Source organism: Onychostruthus taczanowskii, unplaced genomic scaffold (genome assembly GCF_017590055.1).
Source record: "Onychostruthus taczanowskii isolate IOZ18803 unplaced genomic scaffold, ASM1759005v1 scaffold66, whole genome shotgun sequence".
In the NCBI taxonomy this organism is placed as follows: Eukaryota; Metazoa; Chordata; class Aves; order Passeriformes; family Passeridae; genus Onychostruthus; species Onychostruthus taczanowskii.
The window spans coordinates 2,760,676-2,786,161 of NW_024504344.1; the positions used below are offsets into that span (position 1 = coordinate 2,760,676).

Genomic DNA, 25,486 nt, shown 5'->3' on the forward strand with positions numbered 1-25,486 from the left:
TATAGTTAAGTAAGTTAAATATTAAAATCTGACTCTACTCTGTTGTTCTCTGTGCTGAAAAGGACAAATATTATTTGAAACCTGTCTAAAGCAGGCAAGGAAGGGCCAGATTTCTTCTCCCTAAATCACCTGGAATGAATATAGGGGAGGCCCTTCTTCCCAGGGCACAAATGTCAATTGTCACTCACTAGAGGACACTGGCCAAGGCGCATGTGTGTGTAATACCTGGCTTAATTCTATGCTGGACATCATTATATGGCCTTAATGCCTCAATAAATTACTCGTTTTCACACGTCTGGACTCTCATGTCTGAAGTGTAGATATCCTTCAGGAGACCTGTAAGGCTTCCAAGAGTGACTCCCCACAATGACTTTTCCACATCTTCACTTCCTCAGGGCTAAACCTAGAATTGCACCCACATTCCTTTTCCAAGAAACACCCATCTATAAACTGAATATTCTCCTGACACACATCCTGCTATAGGCTCAAAGGCTGTGGCTACCAGCAGCTCATTTAGCAACTAAAAGGGAGTATAAATTCGTAATAGGCATCCAACGGTGAACCTCAAAGTCTGTACAGTCAAAATATTAATGTGGAAAGAAAAAGAATTGAAGTCTCTTATGGATTCTAATTCCTCAACAGAACAGATGCAAGAGAGATGGTGTCTCCTCACAACAAAACTAACACAAAATGGAAACACAGCAAATTTCTCCCAAACACATGCTATGAGTGTATTACAGATAAAAGAAAAATCAGCAAGTTCCTTCTCAATGTCAATTTGGGGGATGATAAACACCCTAATGGTCCAGAGACTGAATCAACAAACACTACAAATAATCATCATTTATTCTACACAAAAAATCAGAAAGTTTTCTGCAGAAAGTTCCCATACAACCTACTGCCACCACCTGCAATGTCAATGCCTCATTCCCAGAAAGCTGATTCCACAAAAAGTTCTTTACTATCTTTAAAGTTTGAACTGTCAGTGGGATGAGTTTGACCTCCTGGGTTGTGTAGGTCACAAGCAACTGGTGCCACACAAGACTGGAAAAGCTAATGCCTAAATTAGAGAAGAAATTTTCCTTTTCCCTCCCTTTCTTCAGACCAAGAAATTGGGGCACAGTGGTTTGTTTGCTGTCATCCCAATGGGAAACTGCAAATTCCCAAGGGGACTTAGAAGGAAACCAGTTTCAACACCCATTAATCAAAAGTCACTACTTAGCTCAGGCACAATGTGGATCTCAGCTAGAAAATGTCCTGGACATGGAGGCATCTACCAGCAGCTCCAACACAGGAGATTTCCAAACTGAAACATTCCTTGAAATGTGCCTAAGGCCAAGCACAGGGCTGCTGTCTGTCACAACCCACACACAGCACTGTCCATTGTCCCTGTTCTGTGACCCTCAGGCACCCACAGGCTCCTGGTGACATTCTACTCCCACCTTCTACTCCATCTGCAGCATCAGCCTCAAGTAGGAGAAATTTAACACTCAATTTGAATTTAGACAAGTGGAAAGCCAGAGCTGTACCAGAAAAACATACACCAGTGGCACTGACAACAAACAACTGTGGAATTGCAGAGACACAGCATCAGAACATCCCATTACCAATGATTTCTTCTTCCTGCTCGTGGTGAGATTCAGAGCTTTGCCCCTTCTCACAGAGCTCTCTCTTATTTCTTCCCACTAATATGTGCCCTTATTCCTCTAGGGGAAGGTTGGGTACAACTCTTAGCACAGCCACAACCCTTAGATGGCTGATGGTTACATCTTCTTTAGGGGTAGAGTTCTGTGTAAGAACAAACAGGCAACCTCCAGATGGGCACAGAATTATACCCACAACTTCCCCCACACAAACAATCAACTGGATAAAATGAGATTCACCAAAAGCCACAGCTGTTCAAGAGATGTGAAATACAGTTCTCACTAGCCAAACACTTATTTTAAAACCTGTTTCCAAGCCCACATTTTGGGGTCCTGTATGCTGTAAATTTTCTCATTTCACAGAAGTGACCAGTTTTAACCAGCTGCAATACAAAAACTAAGAATCAGGAGGAATTAAGAAGCTCTGTGAAACAAAGAATTACCAGGAATCGTTCTTCTTTTTCGAGCCAGCGCTGATCTTCCTCCATCTCCTGCTGCTGTCGTATCAACCTCTCCTCCATGAGGTGTGTGGGCAGAACCTGGCTCATCCCCCGGATGTCCAAAGTGCCTGAATCCTGCAATCCACAGGAACTTTACTCAGTCTCACTATTTAAAATTCCTATGAACAGGTGCAAGAACTCAGAGATTATAAAAGGAAAGTTTTTTTAGAAGTCAATTCTCAGCAGCAGTCAAGCAGAGTTTCTTCAGCTCCTCAAAAGCTGAAGCAGAGCAGTGGAGGAAACTCCTTCCAACCCTTAAGTTTTTATCTGCCTTGCTCTTAGTCACTGCAACCAAAAAAGATCTGAAAGATTCTGTTCTGTTTTTCAGCAACATTGTCACTTCCTGTATTGCACTTCATTTAAGCTGGACAACAAAATCAGACTTATGAATTTTGTTTTCTTGGTCTTGAGCAATAATGTAAATATCCAGTTGTTAAAAGCTGCAAGATACATTTTTTAAAATCAAAACAAATACATTATTCAGTGTTAGCCAACAGTGGCAAAGCATGTCACAAAAACATTTTTTAATACATTTTTGACCAAATATTTATGGCTGTCTTAAGTTTACAAAGCATGTCATAAAAACATTTTTTAATTAATTTTTGACCAAATGTTTATGGATGTCTTAAGCTTACAAATACTCCACATACCATACCCCAATGCTGCCTGGAAATCATTTGGAAATAGTCCATAAATTAGTATTTTTTTAAAAAGCCAATGGAAATTTGGTAACAAAGCTCCCTGTATTTCACAGACCACTTAAATGTCTATCAGGAACACAGGGAATAGACCTAGTTAGAGAAGAAAAAAAATTTAAGACAGAAGCTGCACAAACTGAATCTTTGTGGAAGGAAAAAATGGAATTAAAAAGTGTACAACAGCAGAGAACAGAAAAAAAAAGACAGAAGGTTAAAGGGGGAATTAATTTGATGTTCCTCAGCAGCTCAGTGCAGTCATGACAGGCTGGAGAGCACCCAGAAGGAATTCAGCTCAGGAACAATCCTTCAGATCCTTTCATTTTCTGTTCTGGGTAAGTCACAAAGAAGCCTCAATCCTTCAGCTGTGCTGGGTATCTCCCAAGAGGGTTTTTTTATGAGTGTTCCCATCTCTGTGAACAGCACTAAGTTCCAGTAAAGCCTTCTCTTAACAAACACCAAATATTTGCTATCACTCAGTTAGATAAGTAGTAACAACTTCATCAAGAATTCATGTGAAGTGACACTTCATGCCCAGCCTCACACAGAAGGATTTGTTTAAAAAACAATTCAGTCCTGACTCCTAGTCCACTGCAGTAAGGCAATTTTAAAAGCACCGGAAAAACTCAGTTTTCCTGTAACAGATCTACCTAAATAATAGAAGTAATACAATTTATAATAATAAAAAGTGCACTGAACTGTACAGAACATAGTAGCAGATGTGTCAGATCTCCTACCTCCATGTTTGGTTGCCACACTGATATTTCCTGAGGCCGATGGTTCCAGGAATCTGCTTGATCCAGGAGAGAAGCCTGCCCAGGATAAATGCTGCCTGCCATGGCTGGTATTCCATGAGAACCAGGATAGCCAGACACCTTTAAGGAGTAAAAAACCCCACAGGGGCAAGAAAAAAATATAAAAACCAGAGATATTAGTAAGACCTGTGCTTCCCCATAATGGAAACATTCCCTCCAAGACATGAAAGCAGACAAATGACTCAATTCAAGCAGTCACTGAAAGGAAGAAGGGGAAGCAACATCAGAAGAAGGAAGCTGATCCAAAATATGACACCTCTGTGTTAAGTCTTTGATGATGCTCATAATAACATAACTATTTTAGAATAACTGCAACAGTACAGAAATACAGCTTTTAAGGATGAGTATTTCATGGTGCCTATCAAACCAGCAGCATCAGAGCATGCTCTAACCTCTGCAGGCAAGGAGATCAAAGTCCTCTGAGAACAAAACTCAATCTATAGATACATATGTAAGAGCTCCACATGCAGAGCTCATGTCCCAGTTAACAGGGGCCTGCAAACATCACCCTACAGAGCCCCATAAAAATGTACCCCCTGCTGTATCTCACAGGCTTAAGGCTTGAGTGGCAGCATGTAGTTAGTGTGCTGAGCTGAGTGGCCTGGGAACTTCTCCACAGGAAAATCCAAGTAGTTTTAATGAGCTGAAGTACTTATTAAATCAATGAAAACCTCCCTCTCTTCATGGAAAAGATCCCCTTGACTGAGACAGTTGTAATATGGCTGTAGCCTTGAACAAACCTAAAATTGCTTAAAGTCCTTTAAAGACAACCTTTTGTTCTGAATTTCTTCAGCAGTTTTAGGAAGAAAAGCAAAACCTGTGAGTATACAATGTGGTAGGGTTAAATGCAGCAGCTATCAGGACACAGAAAATAAAATACCAATGACCCCAAGGAAAGGCCCCCAGTTGATGCCATTTTATAAAGCCAGTGATTTCACAGCTCAGCACAAATGCCAACGTGAACACCACATTCCCTCAATAAATATGGAAATGTCTGATGTGTTTTGCTGCAGTTTCAGGAATCCGAGCACCACATCAGATGTGGAAATATTTGCCATCTGGAGTAAACCTACCAGGCTCAGTTGGGGTTTTTTTTCCTATGTAAAACAAAATTCAGAACTGAACTGAATTAAAATAAACCATGTAAGAAATACATCAATCCCACCAGCTGCATCTAGGATACAGAACCCACATTTGTAAAAAAACCAAACAAACAAAAAAACACAAAAAAAAAACCCAAAAAAACCCAAAAAACCAAAAAAACAAAAACAAACAAACAAACAAAAAAAAACCAAAAAAACCCCCCAAAAAACCAAAAAACACCACCCCAAAACATACATGGCATTAAGTGTAATATTAAATGCAATACCTGATAATGATTTGGCTGTACCATATGCTGTGGGCTTGGATAAAACCCTTCACTGGATCTGGGGCTGGGGTAACCAGGTCTACTGGGCTGTAAAGAAAAAGGAATTTTTAGAATCATTAAACATACACAACTAAGCAGAAAATTATGTTTCAGTGAGACAAACATTTACAGGTTTGGCAAACTTGAAAATAACCCCAAAACAGATTTTCTGTAATTACAAACACTCTTTTAAAACAACTAAAATTAAGTTTTCCTCCATTTTTGCTTGGCAATGGATGCAGCTGAATTGTTTGCTTGGTATGTCAATAAATAATTCTTGCTCTGAAAATTCTTTGTATTTATTTAACTGCTTGCACTCAATGACCTGCTCTGTTCTGTTCAACTCTAGAGAGAACACCATCTAAGAACCTAAGTCTTAAATCAAATTTCTAGGTGCAATACAGCCTTGTTTCCAATTTCTGCTGTTAATTTGCTGCTTTTGTGACTGTTCCCAAAAGTAAATTCTTTTGCTTCAGTAAGAATTAAGACAAACCAAATGGATTTATTTGCATGGCTATTGCCATGTGGTATTCTGAGGTATAAAGTTAGTTCTGATGATTAACTTCTGTGTAGCTAATTACCTCAACATGGAAAGTGCTTTTGATCATATTCTGAATCTCCACAGGTATAGTTAAGGGTTTCTTTTTGAATAAGGAACAGCATTGCTGGGTATTTCAGGAGGAGAAAAATTAACCAAAGAGGGGAAAAAAACCCAAACTTCATCATTCTGCAAAGGGCTCTCAGTCCTTCTGGCAACCACATTAAGTGGAGACTGCAGAATTTATCACTGCTTGATGAAAAAATTCATTCTCATTCTGGACTAGGATGTTTTCTGTCTTAGGATTCTAACAGAAATATCACTGTGAGATACAAGTGATTTCATAGCATGGATTGTCAGACCTGGTAATTGTTTGAGGATGTGCAGGAGTTTTAAGACCTGCAACAATCTGCAACACTTACAATGAATCAGCAAAAGAATAAAAAAAACCAGTTGTCACATTAGAAAATTAGCTAATAATTAAAGAGACACTTAAAACCCCATACATACAAGATTCCACTTGTTCCAATGCCATTATTAAGCATATCCATATTTTACACAAAAGAAATGTATAAAAAAACCTAACCAACAACAGCATCAGAAATACAGTGTATTTCTACAAGGACATGGCAAGCCCCTCAAAACAGATTCTCTCCAGTGGAAGAATTAACTGCATTTTTAACACACCTTTGGTCAAGTGTTTCAGTTCATACATCACACACAAAGGTGCTCATTTCAAATTAAGCATTATACTGGTCCAATTTATGCAATTTATCTGCTTCTGTAACTTGGAACATTGTCTGTTTAGATAAACACCAAACCCTGCTAATGCATCTCAGATGACTAAAGAGCTTGATGGATTGTTTGCTGTTTCTAACTCTGAAATGAAAGCAGTAATTCCACTCCCACATTTTCTGCTTGCCATCAAGGTACCAAAACGCAGAGCTGTGCTCAGAAATCTGATCTATCAGGCAACAACCTGGAAATAAAATAGAGAGAAAAACACCCCCAAATCCCCAGACAAACAAATCCTCCCCCTACCTTCAAACCAAAACAAAAAGTTGCCTTTCTATGAGTACTGGGGAATGTGTGCAGCACAAGGCACCACAAAAGTACTCCTGGAATTATTATCACAATTAATATTAATTAATTATTATCCCAGAACCTGGGAGCTCCAGGAATTCACCACAAGCTATCAGGACACAGACAATACAGTGGTGAGTGCACAAAATTTAAATTCTTCAAAATACAGGCTCAAACTTTCAAGCAACAAAAATTGCAAAAATAACTCTGAGGGGAAGCAGACCGAGAGGGAACTGGTGAGGCTGAACTCCCACAGCTGCAGAACCCATCAGTGACATCCAAACAGGACAGAAATGAAAATGAAGTGGAAACTGAACCACGTACGTTCCTTGGAAACAAACCCCTCATTTTCTGTCCAGAAGAAGGAAAATGCAATTAGCTGACTCCTGTCCTGTCACTAATGTGTTTAGAAACTTCACGCTGGCCTGAGAGCTCATTAGCCAACAATTTACAGGAGTGCTACAAGCAAGAAGGAAAAGGAAAAGCCAGGAGACAGTTTTGTGGCAGCTATGGGTTTCTTTTACAATTTCGAGTAGCAACAGAAAATCTTTAAAGCAGTATCACAGCCCAGATCAGTTCTCAGCACAGTTCAAGCAGAGCTGGGTCATTTCAGGCAAAAATTCCCAGATGGGGACAGAACTGGCCAAAATGCCGTGGTTTGAACCAACCCATCAGGGCAGGCTTTGAAGAAATAAATGGAATAAAAAGAAAGTTTGTTTGTTTTTTGTTAAACAGATGTAATTTGCAGTCTTAGCTACCTTGGGAGGAGCTTCATCTGATCCTCCTGAGTCCCAGGACACCGTGACTTGTCGCCTGGATTCCATTCTCATTCGTTCTTCTTGCTGCAGCTTCTCTTCCTCCAGTATTGTACTAAGGAAAACACATTGCAATCAAGCAAAACTCCAGTTTCAGTGACTAACAAACCTCTCCCCACAGCTCTTGCATTTTTCAGACTAATAAACAGTACTTAACTTGAAATGCCATAAAATTACCGAAAGCCAAACTTTATATACACTGGTTTTGTGTCTGAAAACCAGTATCAGGAAGAAATATTTCTGTAGGATTACCAGGGTGCTTTTAACAATGAAAACAGCATCAATTTTCAGAAAGCTGTGCTTGATCTCACACACAATTTTTTTTCCATAACGGTTCTTTTTATGTGCAATTACACAGAGAAGTCCTCAAAGACAATCAATCAAGCACTTACTTGCATGAAAGCTTAATCTTCACAAGAAAATATTCTACTGAACTGCTGTAAAGGTTCAAAACAAACCGAAAATGTTCTTTACTGAAACTCAAGAGCTTCAGATCACTGGGATTTTTTTTTTTCTTTTTTAAAAGAAAGCAGTCAAAAATACTTCTTCAGCTCTTACGTTTTAGCCTAACCAGGAACACATTCAGCAAAGCAATTTAGCAAAACAGAAAGATCTGACAGTATTCACTCAGCTTCTAAGCATTCAGGTCAAAAGGCTGCATTTTCACAAAGTACAAGACAGTAGTAAAACCAGTTTGCTACTTACCACTGTTCTGACTATTAAAAAGCCTGTTTGAAGCTGAACGTGCTCCTGCTGCCCCCACAGCCAGCCTCCTCCCAGCTCTGCTATGTGGCTTATTAATGTTGGATATTTGCCATTTGAAAAAGACTCAGAGAGAAGCTTTGAAAGAGGGAGCTGCCAATTCCTTGGAGCTGCACGCTACGCGGGCAGTCTGGAGATGTGAGCAGGGCAGATTATTTCCATATCACTGTCCCCAGGGGAAAGGCTATCCTGTGGAGGAGCTACTCCAGCTTCTTTATCACTCAGGAGTTTCCAGAAACAAAGCTAAGTTCTGAGTTTATAATCTCCTGTTCAGTCTGCTAAACAACCACCCAGAATTACTCATTCAGGGGATGAGATCAACTCCAGCAATCTATTCTCATCGTGAAACTTCACTGCTTATTTCAAGAATAAATTCCTGCTGGAGACAAGAACTTTACTTTTCCTTACTCAGCCAAAAAAACCCCAAACTATGCCACTTCTGAAAAGCAGAGAAGTCATCTTGTCTCACTGCAGCTAAATCAAGTTTACAACTATTGCTGCAATTTCAATCCATCATTCCTGAAGCAAGACAAGAATGTGGAATAAAAGCAAAATCAGACAAGTTATTTGCTAAAGTCACCCTGCTAGAACTACCATGGAAACACAGCTACAGCTAACAGAGGGAATGAAGACAGAATCCTTCTATTTTACCTTTCTCTTCCTTCAGAATCAGGAAAATGCAAGATTTCCTACTTGAACCCACAAACCCCCTGCTTTAAAGCTATTTCTCACACTTCAGGTATCCAGTGTTTTTATGCAGCATGAGCAAGCAGCCAACATGCAACCAACAACCACGAACCATGATTATTATTTTTCAAGACATGACCTCAGGATTAAAAAACCCCACAACAGAACAAGACCAAAAAAAAAAATAAGTGTGCCCAGATTAATGAAAGAGAAATTAATAAAATGGAGGTTTTTAACCAAGCTGTTATATAGCAGTTGCTCTAATCTGAGCAAAAGAATAGAATGGAGTTGGCTGGTAGTAGCTGGCTAAATTTAGAGATGGCTTATTGACAATTTGGGGCCATGTGTGGAATTTGTCACAGCACAGTCCTGGTTTTCCATAAAAAGGAATGAAACCCCAATACCTCTGCTTTGCTATCTGTGGTGCTCCAGTGTGCAACACCATCAGCTTGTATCACCAGAAATGACAAATTTCTTTTGGAATTACTTCTTTTTCTTAACACAGAGTCAGCTTTCTGCCTTACAACTGCAGTTCATCCTCCCTGCTCTCCCACTGCCTGTGCCATCAGGAGGTTCTTTCCCAGCAGCCCAGAGCAGCTTGGCCAGAGGCTGATGGGCTGCAGCAGCATCTGTACTTGGATGCCCTTGATTCTGCTGACAAGAATATAAAATAAAAATGCCTCAGAGAAGCACTACTCGAAAAAACCACAAGGAATAGAAATGACTCACAGAAAGGTCTTTGTTTTCACAAAGGGAAGACCGGTCTGTGGATGAAGGAAGAGTGTGCCAAGAGATATTTTTGACGTTTCCTCAGTGCAGCTGCTCAAGTTCTCTGAACAGTTTATTAGAATTTGCAGAAGGTCAGGAGAAGTCAGATCTAGGCATATTTTCCCAAACTGCACATATTTTTAGCAGCAGAGGAGCAAGCAGAGAATTCTATCCCTGTGGTTCCCTTAGCAAACCTTGAGGTAGCACAGACAAATTTAATTCAATTTCTCGGCAAGGTAAAGGCTCAAGAAAAATCTCAACTATTAAAAAGTTTTCATAACTGACAAACTTACTTAATTTACAAAGAACTTCTTACAGAAATTGGCCTGTGACAGCGAAAAGGAAATATTTATGGGGACCTTCAGTGTAGGAATATTTAAAATACTAAACTGTATCCTCATATTCCAAAAGGCACAGCAGCACCAGCGTCTCCTGCTACAGTGGTGTGGGAACCTACATTAAGTGCTGACCCCCAAAAAGCAGCTTCTTCCTTTGCCTCTGCTACCAGAAATACAAAGCTGGATGCAGAGGAACATACTTGCATATATTGTTCTAATATGAAGGCATTTTATATGGATTATGGACTATTCTCAATGGTCACAGGCAAAGAACAGAAGAATAGCAAAGCATTTTGCAGCCTCCATCATGTATTTGAAATATGTGATACAGTTTTTTTTTTTGTCAGAATGCCGTAAAAGAAGACTTAAACTGCCCTCACCCTCACCAATTTTCATTTATAAGCAACATTTCAGGATCTACATCAAATGCAGTGACAAAAAGGCTCAAGTCCAGCTCTCATCAGTTCATTATTTCACTGTTGTCATAAAATCAGACTTTAAAAGAATAGTATCTGTTTCTTTTTTCCCCCCTATTCTTTTCAGAGCTGTTTCAATGTGACCTGCAGCCCCAGGACACCAGTGGGGTCAAGCACTCTGTAAAACCTGTGACCAGCAATGGGCCACAGTGACACTGTCACCTCTGCAATGACACAACTCCTCCTTGGTTTACTATTTGTAAGCAGAGTGGGTTCATGAAAGGTACTTTAAACAAAATTTGTTCCAGGACAGTGAAAATGTAATGAAATGACATTAATTTCAAAGTTTAAAGTTAAAATCCTTTTATATTATTTACCATGTACTGCAAGACAAAACATCTCTTCTACATAAAACCAGCAAGGCAACACACACTTCCCAATTAAAAATAACCAAATATTCTAATTCTGACCAAGTCAGAATTGCAGGAGTAGCAGGGTAGCACCTCACTACCCTGACCTAATCTGACTTTTAACCCCCCTCCACCACTTGAAGAAGGGACTTGGAATGCGAGGATAAATTACATTTGGAAATCCACAATCCACCCATTTGTTTCTGTGTTTGCTGGGAAGACTGACTCAACCACATCCACTTCAGACAGATCAAATGCTATAAAATTACTACCCTAATAACAGTACTTAAATTCATATGTAGCAACAAATAACAGTGCATAAATTGTGCAGAAATCAGCACCTTTGCCTTGCACAATCAGCTGCAAATTCAGTTTGGGTAAAGCAGCTGTTACTATGAAACGGGAAAAGCACCAAATAACAGAGAGCACGTGGAATGCTTATGCTCCCATCAGTGCTATTCCAGATGCAGAAGATTTTTCCCAAAGCCATGGAGTTTTTTCATTAAACCAGAGAGGAATGAATGCTGCAGTGCTGTGTCTGGCTCCAAGCAAACATGCAGTCTGCTCTCAGCTCCAAGAGACTACTCTGGACAGCATCCAGAAGGAGCAGCAGCAACACCACAGGGAAAGGCCACCAGGGAAATAGCTTGTTTTTGCAAGTTCATGGGAATTTGAGTTCTGAAACCCAATCCTCCCTAGCTGCCTGAGACTGCCTCATCATCAGGGAATTGGCAACCTTTCCAGTGAGAGGCTGACTCTTTCTGGAGCAGCAAAAAGCAGCTCTAAGGACAACCACGCTGCCTAAATTTGGGAGATAAAGGTCACCAGTTTGGTGTGGCAGAAAGTTCCCTGCTTTGGTGGGAACAGAGTGAAAACTGGATTTTAGGGCTGCAGTGGCCCCAGGAGATAGGTTGCCCTGTAAACAATGCTTCAAATCTCCCAGCATGACCAGAGGAGCAAACACCCCTCCACACTGGGTGCACTTTTCATGTAGAATGAGATGGAAGGGCTGCCTGGAGGTCTCAAGTCTGATCTTCTGCTGAAGCTGGGCTCCCTGCACAGCAAGGGCCAGGTGCTCTGAGCCTTTTCCAATCAAAATCTGAATGTCTGCCAGCATGGAAATTCCAGAGTCTTTCTGGGTGACCTGTTTCAGAGCTCACCCAAGCACACTGGGAAACATTTTGATGTGTAACCAACGAGACCCTGCCTTGCTGCATACCCTGAGTGCTGGTTCTGAGGAAAGCCAGGCTCTTGAGCACACTCTAGATTTACTCATCCTCTTTCCATCCTGGTGGGATACTCTCTCTGCTAGGGTTTACACACCACAGCCATCTTCCAGTCACTCTTTTAAGGGCTTAATTCTCATCTGTGCCAACCAGCTCTAAGTTAACAGTACAACCTGGCTGCAAATTATCAATCATCCCATACTTTCAGAGCCAAACAGAAACAAAAAGCAAGTGAATTGTCAATTTCCACCTATTACCCAAATCACACAACTGTGTCACATCTTTTTCTTGCAATCCCTACCCAACCCTGACATTCCTCCCTTTATGTTAACTCCAAGAGGATGAGAAGTTATCTGTGACAATAGTCACGTCTTTCCTTAGTTCTACAAATTACTAGTCTACATGGGAATTCTCAGAGTAACAGATGATGGAATTGTATGAAATTTTAAGAAATAGGAAAAAACTTTAGGTCTTCCAGTTCACCATACAGCAGGTCTGAGATAGCATCATAACTACATTCTGTCATTTTAACCACCAGTGAATTATCTTAAATCATGAACATTCAGTGACAGCAAAAACATAAAACTATGAAAATAAAACATACCACAAAGCACAACTTTGAAACAAAACCTGAAACAATTCCCAGTGAGGATTGTCAGTGCAAAACCTAACTGTTACTCAAAGCTTGTACTGACTTATGCAAAATACATCCTGAGCAGTCATGAAATCCAAAAGTCACAACATTTGTGACCCAATCTGGTCACAAATATCAAATGTGCCTGCACATTATTATACTGTGATTATCTCAGTGATGTTTCAAAGCTCCCTCCCACTTTGGGGCTGGTGAAATGGTGATACAGACACTGGAATATATTACTGCAGAATAAACTAAGGTGTGAATTTAGACTGGTCTGCAGGGTGTGTGCTCACACTCATTCCAAGATAAACACAAAGGTAATTTATATCCTGGTTTACAAATGGCAAAGGAATTTCTGTCTGTGATGCTGCATTTACTGCAGGCTCTGCAATTGCCCTCTGACAGCTGTGACTGTGCAACTATTGTGCTACATGTCATGAAAGTAACTTCCAACAGCATTCACCTGATGCTTTATTTATTTAAGATACATCTCTACCCCAGAGCCCACAGCATGTTTGTTTAGATAATCACTCTAAATTCTTTTTACCTCCTTTCCCAAGGACTGCAGTTAAAATTATAAACAAATTGCTAGTAAAACGCGGAGTTTGTCTTGGGAGAGAAAGGAGGTGATTCATATTTCCAGTTATTTGAATTTGCTGCCTAATCTCATTTTCTCTACCAGACAAAGCACAGTTTTCCCAAAGACCAGCAACAACCTGGCCATTTGAAGATAAAAACTCCAAACACCATGCCTCGTATTTTCCACAGAACCAAACACTGTAACAGAAGATTAAGTGAAAAGAAATATTTCTGAACAAAGGAAATGACCTCTCAGAAGTCAAACCCTACCTGAGTTGTGCTTTAAGTTCAGTAAACCTGGGTCTCCTGCTGGGGTCGTAGGCCCAGCACTTGGTCATAAGGCTGTAGAGGGTGGGAGGGCAGTTTGGAGGCATTGGGAGCCGCTCACCGTTCTCAATCCGCCCAATCACATCATTGTTCTTCACTCCCTGGAAGGGCTTTACCCCGTGCATGAGGATCTCCCACATACACACACCTGAGGAACACACACAAAACCACCTTTTCTTCACTGTGAGCAAACAATGAGAGCTGTCAAAAGAGTAACAAACGCCACTTTGGTACTAATAATGCAATTTCTTCCAAAATATATAAGCGGGGACATGGTTTGGACTTACCTGCAGCAGAACCACACGCACAGCACCAGCCTCACCTACTGAGTGACCCACAGCTGGCTCACAGAGTCTTTTACCTGCCCTAAACCACTGCTTGCTCATATTCAAATCTCCTCTCTTATGAGGTAGAATGTGTTTGCTTTTCCCTCTGACTCCTTCTTCCAACTGGCGTGTTCCGACACGCAGAGTGCTTTTTCACTTTGAGGGTTTTTTGTGTTGGCATTGATCCACATTTTTTGTGCTGAAAATGTGTAATAAACCAGTTTCTATTGAAACTGCATTAGAAGAACGTGGTATGTCACTTTAGAATTGGCCAAAATGTTCCATAAGCTTCATTTTTCTAACTCTGACAGTACTAGAGTTTTCTTCAAACTATTATAAACCCTTCACTAAAAACATTCAAATTTTAAATTGTGAAGAAGGTGAACTCTTACTTGACTGTCCTGCTCTTATTTCAAGTCTCATCACTTTTGTTCCCTAACAGCTTGTATTCTGTCTGTACAGACCAGCAGTCAGCACCAGCTGGAGCACAGGACATCAGATTCATATAAAATGTATATTTCGGAAAAAAGATCAAGGTTTCAGGATGTGTCCATTTACCCTTATATTTCATGAGCTTCTGGTTGTATTTTGTAGGAGGCCAGGAGCTATAAAAGACAAGTTAAGTGTGAATCTAGCATTAAGGATCTGGAAATTCGCTATTTCATGGGATGATTGCACATTAAGCAAGGAAATGCATATCAACATAAATAAAAAGTGAAAATATTAATAGACAAACAGCAACTGACAATGGTATAACACAAAAAAAAAAAAAAAAACCAAACAAAAACCAAAAGACAAAGAGTGAGGGGTGAGACTGGGTTGATGTCAAGCTCCAGTCCTCCCACCATCATTCCCCTGGGTCTCTTGGCACACTGAGCAGGAGCCAGGCAAGTGCCTGAAAGGTCTGGGAAGGGCTGAGTGAGCTCACAGGTCACAGTGAGGCTGTAAGATTACTCATTTGGCCTTTCTGCTTCTGAAGTGGCGCGGATCTAGCTAAATAAAAAAAACAACTGAAAATGGAAAAAAAAAAAAAAAAAAAAAAAAAACCAAACCAAAACCAAAAGACAAAAATAATCTTTTTCATAACTATGAGCTAATTTTTTTGCACTTTCATTTCTGTCAGATTCTTACCAGAGGTAAAAAATTCATGAAAAGTCAGGCTTATTGAGCAGGAAAAGGAAAGAAAAATACCGAGGTGGAAAACACACTGGAAGAAACCACATTTTCAGAATGCACAGTAAAAACTGAGACAAATATTTGGAAATTATACATTTATAGCAGTCAAAATCAACACTGGACTTGTCCAAGAGGACACAAAGAACCCTCCCCACTTGGTTTTCACTTACCAAACATCCAGACATCGCTAGCTGAGGTAAACCGTCGGAAATTGATGGACTCTGGAGCCATCCATTTGATGGGCAATTTTCCTTTGGAAGCTACAGGGAAGGCAAGAGAGAGCAGGCTGTTATCCCCACTACAGAGCTCAAAAATAGATTATGTTCCCAGTGAAATAACTCATAGGCAAAACCAATCTCCAGTGAAATACTTCAAATGCTGATACATAAACTGTTTGGCTTTATATGAAATGGAAAATGAACCAACAAACCCCAAAATAATAATAATAATAATCCCCCAAACTCCCTTAAAGACCCCAATAATGAACCCCAAGACACACCAAGAAATGATCACGTCAAAATTATTTCCCCTCTTAGCAATTAAAAAGTAGCTCAGCAAAGTGAGACAAATAAAATGAGGAAACACAACAGAGTGTAAAGGGACAGATAATGGAGAATTTAAAATACATGAAACCAGAAAAATATTAAAGATGAGATTTATGTAGTCATGGTTTAATAATATAAACCAGCTTTGGAATGCTACTGTTTGGTACCCAACAAGCAATCTTTATTTTCCTGCTGCATTTCTCATTTCCCATCTCTCAGGCACTGCAGGACATATCTCTCAGCTGCTGGAGACACCAAAGCTGAGTATTCCATCCAAAATGGGACAAGAGTAGCCTCCAAAGGCAGTTTTGTACTGAATCTCCTCAGTCCAACAGCATCTGAAGTATGCAGCATACAATGGCAACACAAACTCAGCATTCATCTGAACCTGCATGTGAATTTGCTGCTTTCTGCACCTTAAATCACACCTTGTGATCCTCCTTCTTCTTAAGCACACATAGGAATTTACTGCCATTAAGTAAGTGTTGAATAACTTGCCTTTTTATACAAATGCACCAGCTAGACCAAGGAAATCTGGTCAGCTCCTCAACAGTGAGAAGCAATTGTGTTTTCACTGGCCTGCAAGAAGGATCCAGAGGTCCCCTCACCTTTGTAGTAAGTACTGTCTTCCATGTATCGGGACAAACCAAAGTCACCCAATTTCACACAGTCAGTGGTAGACACCAGCACATTTCTAGCAGCAATATCCCTGCCAAACAGAAGAAACAGTATTTCTAGTAACTTCAAAACATGAAGTGGTGAAGTATCATCACCTGAAGAAAATTTATCTCCTGCCCTGCAAAGGTAAGGAACTGGTTTAGGATTGCAGTCCCAGAGGAGTTTTCCTAGTAAGGAGCTCAAGTTCTCATTGCAGAGAGCAAAAAGATCCCCCCTCAACCTCCTTTTCTCCCCTGTTGTTATTTACATGTTTTAACATATATATCTGCATATCTACGCATAGCTACTAATTTACAAGCGTTTGCTTATACATTACCACAACACATATACAGAATTACATAGTCAGCATTTAAACACAAGTGAATTGCTTAAGTTTAAAATTAATTCTACTTCATAACTGGAGTTTTGTGAACTCTTATTTGCTCACGATAAGAAGGTGAAGCCAGTCTCTTCTCACTAGAAACTCACGTTCACATTCAAGGGAGTAAAATTCAAAACACACCGTGAAGGAAGTTTAGGTTCATTTTTCTGGTTAAGCAAGTACTTGTATTTTATAAATATTTTCCCCTCCTCTTTACTTAAGAAGCCATCTGCCCTTGTTTTGCTTTTCTATATTTGAATGATTACAGTTGACTCACAGCTTGAAAAAATACTGTAACCACAAAGCAACAACTGAAAATGATTCCGACTGAAATCTGGCACCAGCTCCAAGTAAATCCAGGAGTGAACCAGCAGGTGTCACCCTTGAAAAGGGTGTAATTTTAGTGGAAACCTCTGCAAAAATGACACTCCCTGAAATTTTAAGAGCAGTGACATATACAAAGAGACAGGTACAGTTAAATATGTATGAAATCTTACCTATGTACAAATCTTTTGCTCTCTAAGTAGGCAAGAGCTGTGCTAAGCTGGTAAGCATAAAGTATCAGAGAGGCCAGGTCCAAGCTGTACTTCCTGACTTGCAAAAACGACCTCAGCTTTTTGCACCAAGGAGGAAAAAAAAAGAAAGAAATTAGAACAAGAAAATAACAAAGCTGAAAAAGGCATATTTCAAACTGTGAAGTTTACATGAGTATGAATGGGCACGACTTCCTGGCCTTAAAGGCTGGATGAGGAAAAGAAAAACACTTCCCATGAAGAATTGTGACTCTGCGTTAGAATTTAAGCAGGTTTTCTACACGAAAAGTGTTAAACTAAAAAAAAAAATAAATGTAATTTTGTGCATTCCATTCAGTCTCCTTTTGAAAAGCATCTGCTGTTGCTGTTCCAGAGTAAAGCATTGGGGTTTTTTCTACCCATGAGTGCAGCCTCCATTTTTGGCCTAAATCACTTCAGAACCCAACAGGACCTGGCCAACCCAAACACAGATTGATCACTGTTGTTTTAGAAGCATTAATTTTAATAATTAGTTTTAACCTACATGTGCTAAAACAACTGTATTTAGCTCAGAGCAGCCAATATCAGTGCACAATATTTGTCAGCTCTATTCCCAGTATAAGGCAGGCAGAATGTACTGGAAGGTATTACTAGAGTGTCCTTATACATCAAAACAAGGCTTTGAAAGGTGATTTGGGCACTGGAAAGGAAATCTATTGACAGAAAATGACTTCTCCACTACAGGTTTTTCTATCCATCCCTCCTATTTTATTTTGGAAAATGTACTGCAGTTTGATAATTGCAGTGACAATCATATAATGTTGTATAGAAATATACAACAGCTCACATTTTCAGAAACGTGGTTCAAAGAAAACAAATAGATTATAAAAAGTGAGATCTAGTTTTCTTTAAAGCATTCATTCAAAAATATAATAATGAGGGAAGTCATCTTATCTAGGGCCCCTGCTGCAGATATTCTACAGGAAAAAAACAACATAAGAAATTCAATGTTTCAAGGGAAAATGCAGCATTACTCAGGAAGAATAAAAGATGTACAGTTTACTTCTGGAAGGTATGTTTGCAAATGCTATTTAACTGATTATCACATTATCATCATCTTGACAGAGGTCATGCTCTCACTCTGGAACAGCAATTGAACGCTGTGAAAACTCTGACTAAATCACTCTGGAATGAGGTGATGCAGTTCTCCCAGTGGAGTCGAAGGTCAAAAGCTGCCACTCCTGTTTCTGAGTCCGTAACTCTGCAAAGGAGTATGATATCATGCTTGATAGCATGTGTTAGTATTGTGAAGTGTTTTTTCAGCCTTTTCTGTGAGCTAAAACAGAGGAGAGCAGAGGTGCATAAGGATTTCTCATACCTCTCCAAGTGTACAGAGCTCCATGATTATCCAGACTGGGTTTTCTGTAATAACCCCAATGAGCTTCACGATGTGGGGGTGATCAAACTGACGCATTGTTACTGAAAGGAAATCAAAGAATTCAGTGCATGACATAAAACCTTCTTTAAAAATAAAAAATCTCTGTTGGTTAAGCATTTAGCCCATGAGCACAAAAGATAATCATAAGACTTCAAACAAGTGTTGCAAGCAGTAATTTCTGGTCATTCCATGTGCTGAGGGCAGGTAGAAAGAGTGATTGCTTGAGCTGTGCTGTTCTCCACTCACAAAAATGCATACTGTTGTGGAAGATGCCAGTCAGGTCAGTCTCTGCCTATCAGCCCTGGATCTGCTTATGAACATAATCTAAGTTAATAAAATAACCTGTCAAATCAATGCACAACCAGTTCATCTGTGCCTTTCTACTGGAAGAGGAAGTAAAAAAAGTCTGTATAATTCAATTACTGGAAAAAACATGTTTGCCAGGTTATGATATAGACAAAAATCTTATTTAATCATTACACCATTTTATTTTCCATGGAGTTAATTTCAGTCCTGGCAGCACAGCCACAGTATGTTTTATGTAGTATGATATATGAATCACAGAATGGTTTGGGTTGGAAGGGACCATCAAGACCAACCAGTTCCAATCCCTCTGCCTTGGGCAGGGACACCTTCCAGCTTGCTGGCCCCAAACCCCATTCATCCTGGTGTTGAACACCTCCAAGGATGGGGCAGCCACAGCTTCTCTGGGCAACCTGTACCAGGGCTTCCCCACCCTCATCAAAAAATTCATCCTAAAATCAAATTTAACCTGTCCTCTTTCAGGGAAACCCATCACCCCTGGTCCTATCCCTGCCTTCCCGGGTAAAGAGTCCCTCCCCATCTTTCCTGCAGGCATCCTTTGGAAGGTGCTCCAAGGTGTCCCCAAAGCCTTCCCTTCCGTAGGTGTGAGAACCTCAACTCTCCCATCCTGGCTCTGGAGCAGAGATGCTCCAGCCCTTGCAGCATCTCTGTGGCCTCCTCTGGTCTTGCTCCAAGAGCTCCAGGTTCCTCCTGTGCTGGGGATCCCAGAGCTGAGTGCAGCTCTGCAGGGGGGGTCTCACCACAGAGGAGCAGAATCTCTTCCAACACAGGCATGGCAAAACCACCCTTCCTATATCCTTGACAAACATCTCTCATGTGACCCTCCAGCAGCATCTCCTCCACACTTGCAGTTTGTGGTGCCAGCAGAAATACACAGGAATTACCAAACTGCAAAGTCTGCTTCAGTCTGTCTCAAGTTAGGCAAGCATAAACCCATTTTCTTTTGTTTTACACTAACCACAAGCTAAAATCAGGAGGTAGTTTTGGATTTCTATTCTGATGAGCTCTAAATTATCTACTTCTGGATACACAACAACCCCCAAAAAATCCTTGGACAATCATGTTTATAACACCAAAAATTATAATAGTTTAGTAACATATCTTCCTGAAAAGAAAATCTATGGGCAATTATATATTCTTTAAAATATTACTGTTATTAATAATACAGGGGAAAATCCAATAAAGCAAAAATCCCTATCATTGACATAGCTTAGGGAATAAATAACATGAAATGTCATACAGGCACTAACAGCTGCTAAATCCTTTCAGCATTGAAAACTCCACCATAGACAAACCACAAAATATCTTAATATTCCTAATATTAAAATATTAGGAAACAAATGTATTAATTCAGTGAAGTAAGGAACTGTTCTGAGCGAATTTGCAATCTGAACACAAGACAAAGGCAACAGATGGGAATTAGAATGAAAAAGAGGAAGAAGAAATGGCAAAACTATGAAATCAAAATTGTAAAGTATTATTTATGTGTCGACTACAGCAGCATTTCCTAATCTGTCAAACTTGAAGCATAATAAGGAGCATTCAATGAGCAATTATTTTCTACATTGCCAGGAGACAGCAGCCTACCTTGTGACTGCTGAGTTATTACTGTAAGCAATGCTATTTACTGTTCCAACAGATAGAAATGCAATGGAAAAAATTACAGTAATTTACAAAAAATATGACATTCAAAAATGAGAATCCATTAGCCATTAACACAGGTCTTCTGAACAAGCTGAAAAAACTCCTTGAATAAAGGAATAGTGAGTAAAATATACTGTAACATCTGACCACAACCAATTACTTCACTAATAAAATACAATACAACATTTGGAGGTATACAACAGCAGGGGATAATAGGCAGAAATTAAGGCCTAAGTACTATATCTTCATTTGCTTGCAAAACCAAACAATAGAGGAATCAGTAACTTTAATATTCTTCAGAAAGTTTCTGCTCCTATTCACCCCCACAAAAAGCCTTCCTCCATACATGAAATGTGCCACTCAGGGAATGCAATATTTGTGCAATTATTTAGAAAAATGGCCTATCCTAGCACAGATTTTCATTCTGAATTTTCAAACACATCTCTCTTAGACACAGCATTTCTAGCAAGGACAACTACCTGACCTTCCAAAGCAATAAACTGGAGAAAGTGCTGTGGTTTTTTTAAGTTCATTTAAAAAAAAGAAGGAAATAGAGGATGAGATCTAATGTTCCAAAATTGATTCTAAAGCCCTACAGGAGTCAGACATCACCACTCAATTTGGAAAATCAAAGTACCCACATCCACTCACACACATGGGCCATGCAAGGATTTAGAGCAGTCCCCTGGCACATGCTGCAGGAGGAGAAAACTTCAGGCTGTATATTAATAAAATATTTATAGCAGTGTAAGAATTTTCAGGCACAGTCTTTGCAAGGAGAAGTTACAGAAATGATCCCAAAAGAAGTTGCTTAATACTCACAGGCTTCTTGCAAGAATTTTTCTCTAACACTGTCTGAAGTGCAGTTTTTACACGTTTTGATTGCAACAGCCATAGCTGGATTTTCCTGAAAAATATTATTGAGAAATAGCTGAAATACAAACCACCAAAACCAGACCACCAAAAGCTGGCCCTTAGAATTCTGGCAAAACCACTTTGGAAAAAATTACTATGAAATAAAATACTTTTAGTTGAGAAATTACATGTTGAAAGCCTCAGTGTTAAAATGCCATTATAATCAAGACACCTTGCACACAACATTTACATCTAATGTGTCTTGGAAATATTAATCTGTTTTAAACCATGTTAAATTGTGGGAAAATTATGACAAAAGATGGTAACTTTAACTGAACTGCAAACTTTTGGTGTTCTTGAGTAATGTAAACTCTTGACAATATTTAGCAAAAATAGAGGAAAGAAAAAGATATGTGCCTAAAAACCACACTTGGCTTACACAAGCAAGCAACTCAAAAAGCCAAATTAAAGAGTTTTTGTGGCTTTTTCACAGGAAAGATTGGCTGTAATTGGGAACGCAGACTACAAAGGCAAGTGAAACAAAGATTTTTATATATTATCTTCACAGTGAGTCTGATCAAGGCTTTAAAACCAGGTTAAAGAGAACCACATGTATTGAAAATCAAATGGACTTTCCGTTCTGATTTCTCATCCTCTGAATACCCAAAAATGAGAAATTCTTGATGGCTTGAGAACAGCTGAAGTGTTTTAAAATGAAGCTTCTACATTAGGAATGAGCATGTTCAAGGACTTGCATGTCCTCCTTCCAAGTAGGAAACTGGGAACTGTCCATTGTTTAATGAGCAGTTTACAAATGAACCTTTCCTCAAAATGCTACAGCATTGATGAATATCCTCATCCAATTTTTAAGTAGGAAATGAAGATTCAGAATTTTGTTCCATCTCTGCTCATTCTTGGTCTATTTTAAATCTCTTTACAGACAAAAATTACCAGAATTAGAATAGTATTTCTATTTTACAGGATGAAGTGTCTTATTTTCAAAGTTGCTCACAAAGATCTTCAAGTTGACTTTGCAGGAAAATATTGATCTAATCCTTTTCTCACACATCAAATGCTTATAAACTAACTGAAAAAGCTGATGGTAAATCATGATTTTATTCCCTTATGAAACCAGGATTGAATAATCAGCCTGGGGATGAGACCTCTGAATGCCTGCCAGCCCCTTCCCTCTCCTGGTGTTAAACATCAAGCTTTTGAAATATCCTTTAACCAACAGGAGCATCAAAGGAAAGAATCTCAGTGTCTGCAACCAGCAAAGAGATTTTGAAGAATAATTCCCTGTTGGAAAAGGCCTGATATTGGGGTTTTGTTGACCTTTTGGTATTGAATAAGGAGACAAACCAGTGAGAATGTATCAGACTGGACACATTTTCTGTACTGAGCAGGAAATGGTTTTTTAAATGACACTTTGGGATTAATTCCACAGTTAATCAGCCTTTAAAACAATCTTCCTGGGATTGCTCACAGCTGAGCAATAGGAAGCTGTATCTGTAAACCCAATTCCCATTCAGTACCCTACACTTGAGCCTGGCTGTGACCCTACCTGGGAGAGGAGGATGCTGAATCAGGACTTTACAAGTGCAATGCACAGGGATAAATGGAATATTTGAGATTCAGCTTTGAGCTAGCACAGCAAAAGGCAAGGAATATCCCCTATATTTTTGCCTCAAGTTGAACATATAAAAGGGTACACCATCATGTTATTAGAACTAATCTTACACGGATTTTAACATTTCTTTCCAGAGTGTAAGTTACACTCTGTGACCAGAACATGAAAATTTAATGACATCACTGTTCTGTTTCACCTTCACATATCTCAGTGTCTTAAATGAAGTACATTCTTATTAATAAAATAAATCCACAGGTGGTTGTTTAAAAATCTCAGCAAAGAATGCCTGAATAAAATAAATTTTCCAATGCTCAAAAAATAATGGAGACAGCCAACATTTTCAAAACAACAGCCCATAAGAAAAGGGTCTTTAATTACTAATTAGTTTTACAGAGCTCTAGACTTATCCACCATTCACCAAGCTAGTGAACCATTACTTCTTGGTACTCCTGTTAACTTGGACAGAATTAAATGCAAAATAAGAATCTCTCTCAATGTGAAGTATATCAGATGTGCTTTCTAAATAAGGGTATCAGATCAGACTTCAAACTTGCCTGAAACAGAAAATTTATCCTTATTTACTTAAATATTGCACTGAAGATTATTTAACTCACTGAGCCCAGAACCCTAACCAGCTGTTGCTGTAGAAGTTACAACTAGATTATTGTCCTCAGGAACTCTTGTATAATCTACCAAAAATTCCAACAATTTCTTCTAATATGAAATATTTATTTTATTAGGGATCTTTGTTGAAACTAACTATGTTTTTTGCAGCTTTCTCTTCCTATTTTACACTTTTTTTTGACCTATTTAAACTAAAATCTTAGTCTTTTAGGAAAACTCATGAGTACCATCCTAAATTACACAAGTCCTGCCAACCTACCTGGTTTCACTGAGGAGATTCTTGTGCATTGGCGTTTTGCTGGATCAGTGTCCAAGTATTTTGTATTTTATTTCAGGAAAACATAGGAACTTTATTATGCTTTGTTGTGAGAGAGACAGCGAGATTGTCACTGGACCAAATTTTTATTTGTTCTGGAAGACTCAGACCAAGACTTCTAAGGAACACTCTTTTTTCTTTTTACCTAGCAAAGTTTTATTGTTAATTTTTGTTTGAGAAGTGAGGCTTACCGGGCTGATGTAAACTCCTTGGTGCACATCTCCAAACTGTCCTTCCCCAATGCAGCGCCCCAGCTCAATCCTCTCCCTTTGAATTTCATAATCTCTGGCTACAAGAATATAATGCACTTGAAATATTAAGTTTCTGCTGAAGGGCAAGGAAATACTCCACAAGACACAAAACTCAAAGTAAGTCACTCAAATGTCTCACATATGAAAAACTAAGATTAACTTTTGCTGCACACCAGCCTATAGAGATGCTGCACACACACAGTGGAGACCTCTCAAACCTCTCAGAAGTTTGAACCAAAGCAACAGGAAAAGAATGGTGAGATTGTTAAATTAATTACAAGGCACTTATTTCAGTGCAATAAACATAATTAAATCATTTTTAATTACAGCTGGTGAAAGACAAAGCACACAAACAGTTTAAGGCAACACCAATGCTGTTAAACTCAGCACACATCCCTTTGGCTGTTTAAGAGGACTCCACCATGTGCTGGTTTAGATCTTGGAACCATCAAAAAAGCCCAGAGAACTTTTAAAGAGGTAACTGCGAGAAAAAAATACAGGAACAAGAGCATGGCAAATAAAGACAAAATGAAAGAGCAAAATTTTGGGTGCACTACACCTCTGCCAGTGTGCAACTGAAGTAAAATGGAGATGTTTGGTGGCCTTATGCAATTTTGTTAATGTCACAGTTTAATAGGCTGAGAATATTACTGATAAAAATGGCTCAGCACTTCAGCAAAACATGTAATCAATTGCAATTGAATGATTTCATTTGCAATTTAATTTCTAGCAGACATGAAAAATATTTCAGGAATAGCAGAAAAGCATGCAGCACAGTATATGTTTTCACCTCTGCTTGTATTATTCAGAGAAAAAATCATAACAAACCAGCTTAGAACTTCATAACCTTGACTTTGACATCACTAACACTACAGAAGTAATGTCATGTAGAGCTGGCTAACAAGGTGATAAATGCCTTTTTCATTTCTTTTTTTAAGTACTGCATTTTCCTCTTTAAAATCCCAAAGCTAACTGGTTTAACTATAAATAAATAATGTTTATTAAATGAAAGTGAATAGAGTAAGCTTAAAAATTCCACATCATTCCAAACTGCAAGCATACAGGGATGGGTAAAGGGTCTCCTGTTACCTTCATCTATTCCATAGCTTTCTGCAGTGCAATTAAGAGAAAAATCAAATGCTTACTTAGATAGAGCTTC

The 25,486-nt window shown here is 39.1% G+C and overlaps 1 protein-coding gene across 16 annotated transcripts in view; it reads right to left on the reverse strand.

Moving 5' to 3' along the window:
• PTK2 (protein tyrosine kinase 2) overlaps positions 1-25,486 on the reverse strand; it is a 190,131-nt gene that overhangs the window by 14,656 nt on the left and 149,989 nt on the right. For 9 of the 16 annotated variants that reach the window (XM_041420831.1, XM_041420829.1, XM_041420830.1 and 6 more), the window contains 12 exons: positions 25,417-25,437; positions 24,268-24,365; positions 21,474-21,558; positions 18,624-18,724; positions 17,231-17,346; positions 16,303-16,403; positions 15,320-15,409; positions 13,591-13,795; positions 7,441-7,552; positions 5,023-5,109; positions 3,576-3,713; positions 2,087-2,218 (listed from right to left, as the gene is read on the reverse strand). In XM_041420831.1, the coding sequence (XP_041276765.1) occupies positions 2,087-2,218; positions 3,576-3,713; positions 5,023-5,109; positions 7,441-7,552; positions 13,591-13,795; positions 15,320-15,409; positions 16,303-16,403; positions 17,231-17,346; positions 18,624-18,724; positions 21,474-21,558; positions 24,268-24,365; positions 25,417-25,437 (1,286 nt within the window). Of the gene's footprint in view, positions 1-2,086; positions 2,219-3,575; positions 3,714-5,022; positions 5,110-7,440; positions 7,553-13,590; positions 13,796-15,319; positions 15,410-16,302; positions 16,404-17,230; positions 17,347-18,623; positions 18,725-21,473; positions 21,559-24,267; positions 24,366-25,416; positions 25,438-25,486 lie in introns of those variants that run through there. The other 7 variants (XM_041420828.1, XM_041420827.1, XM_041420826.1 and 4 more) reach the window with 2 other exon arrangements.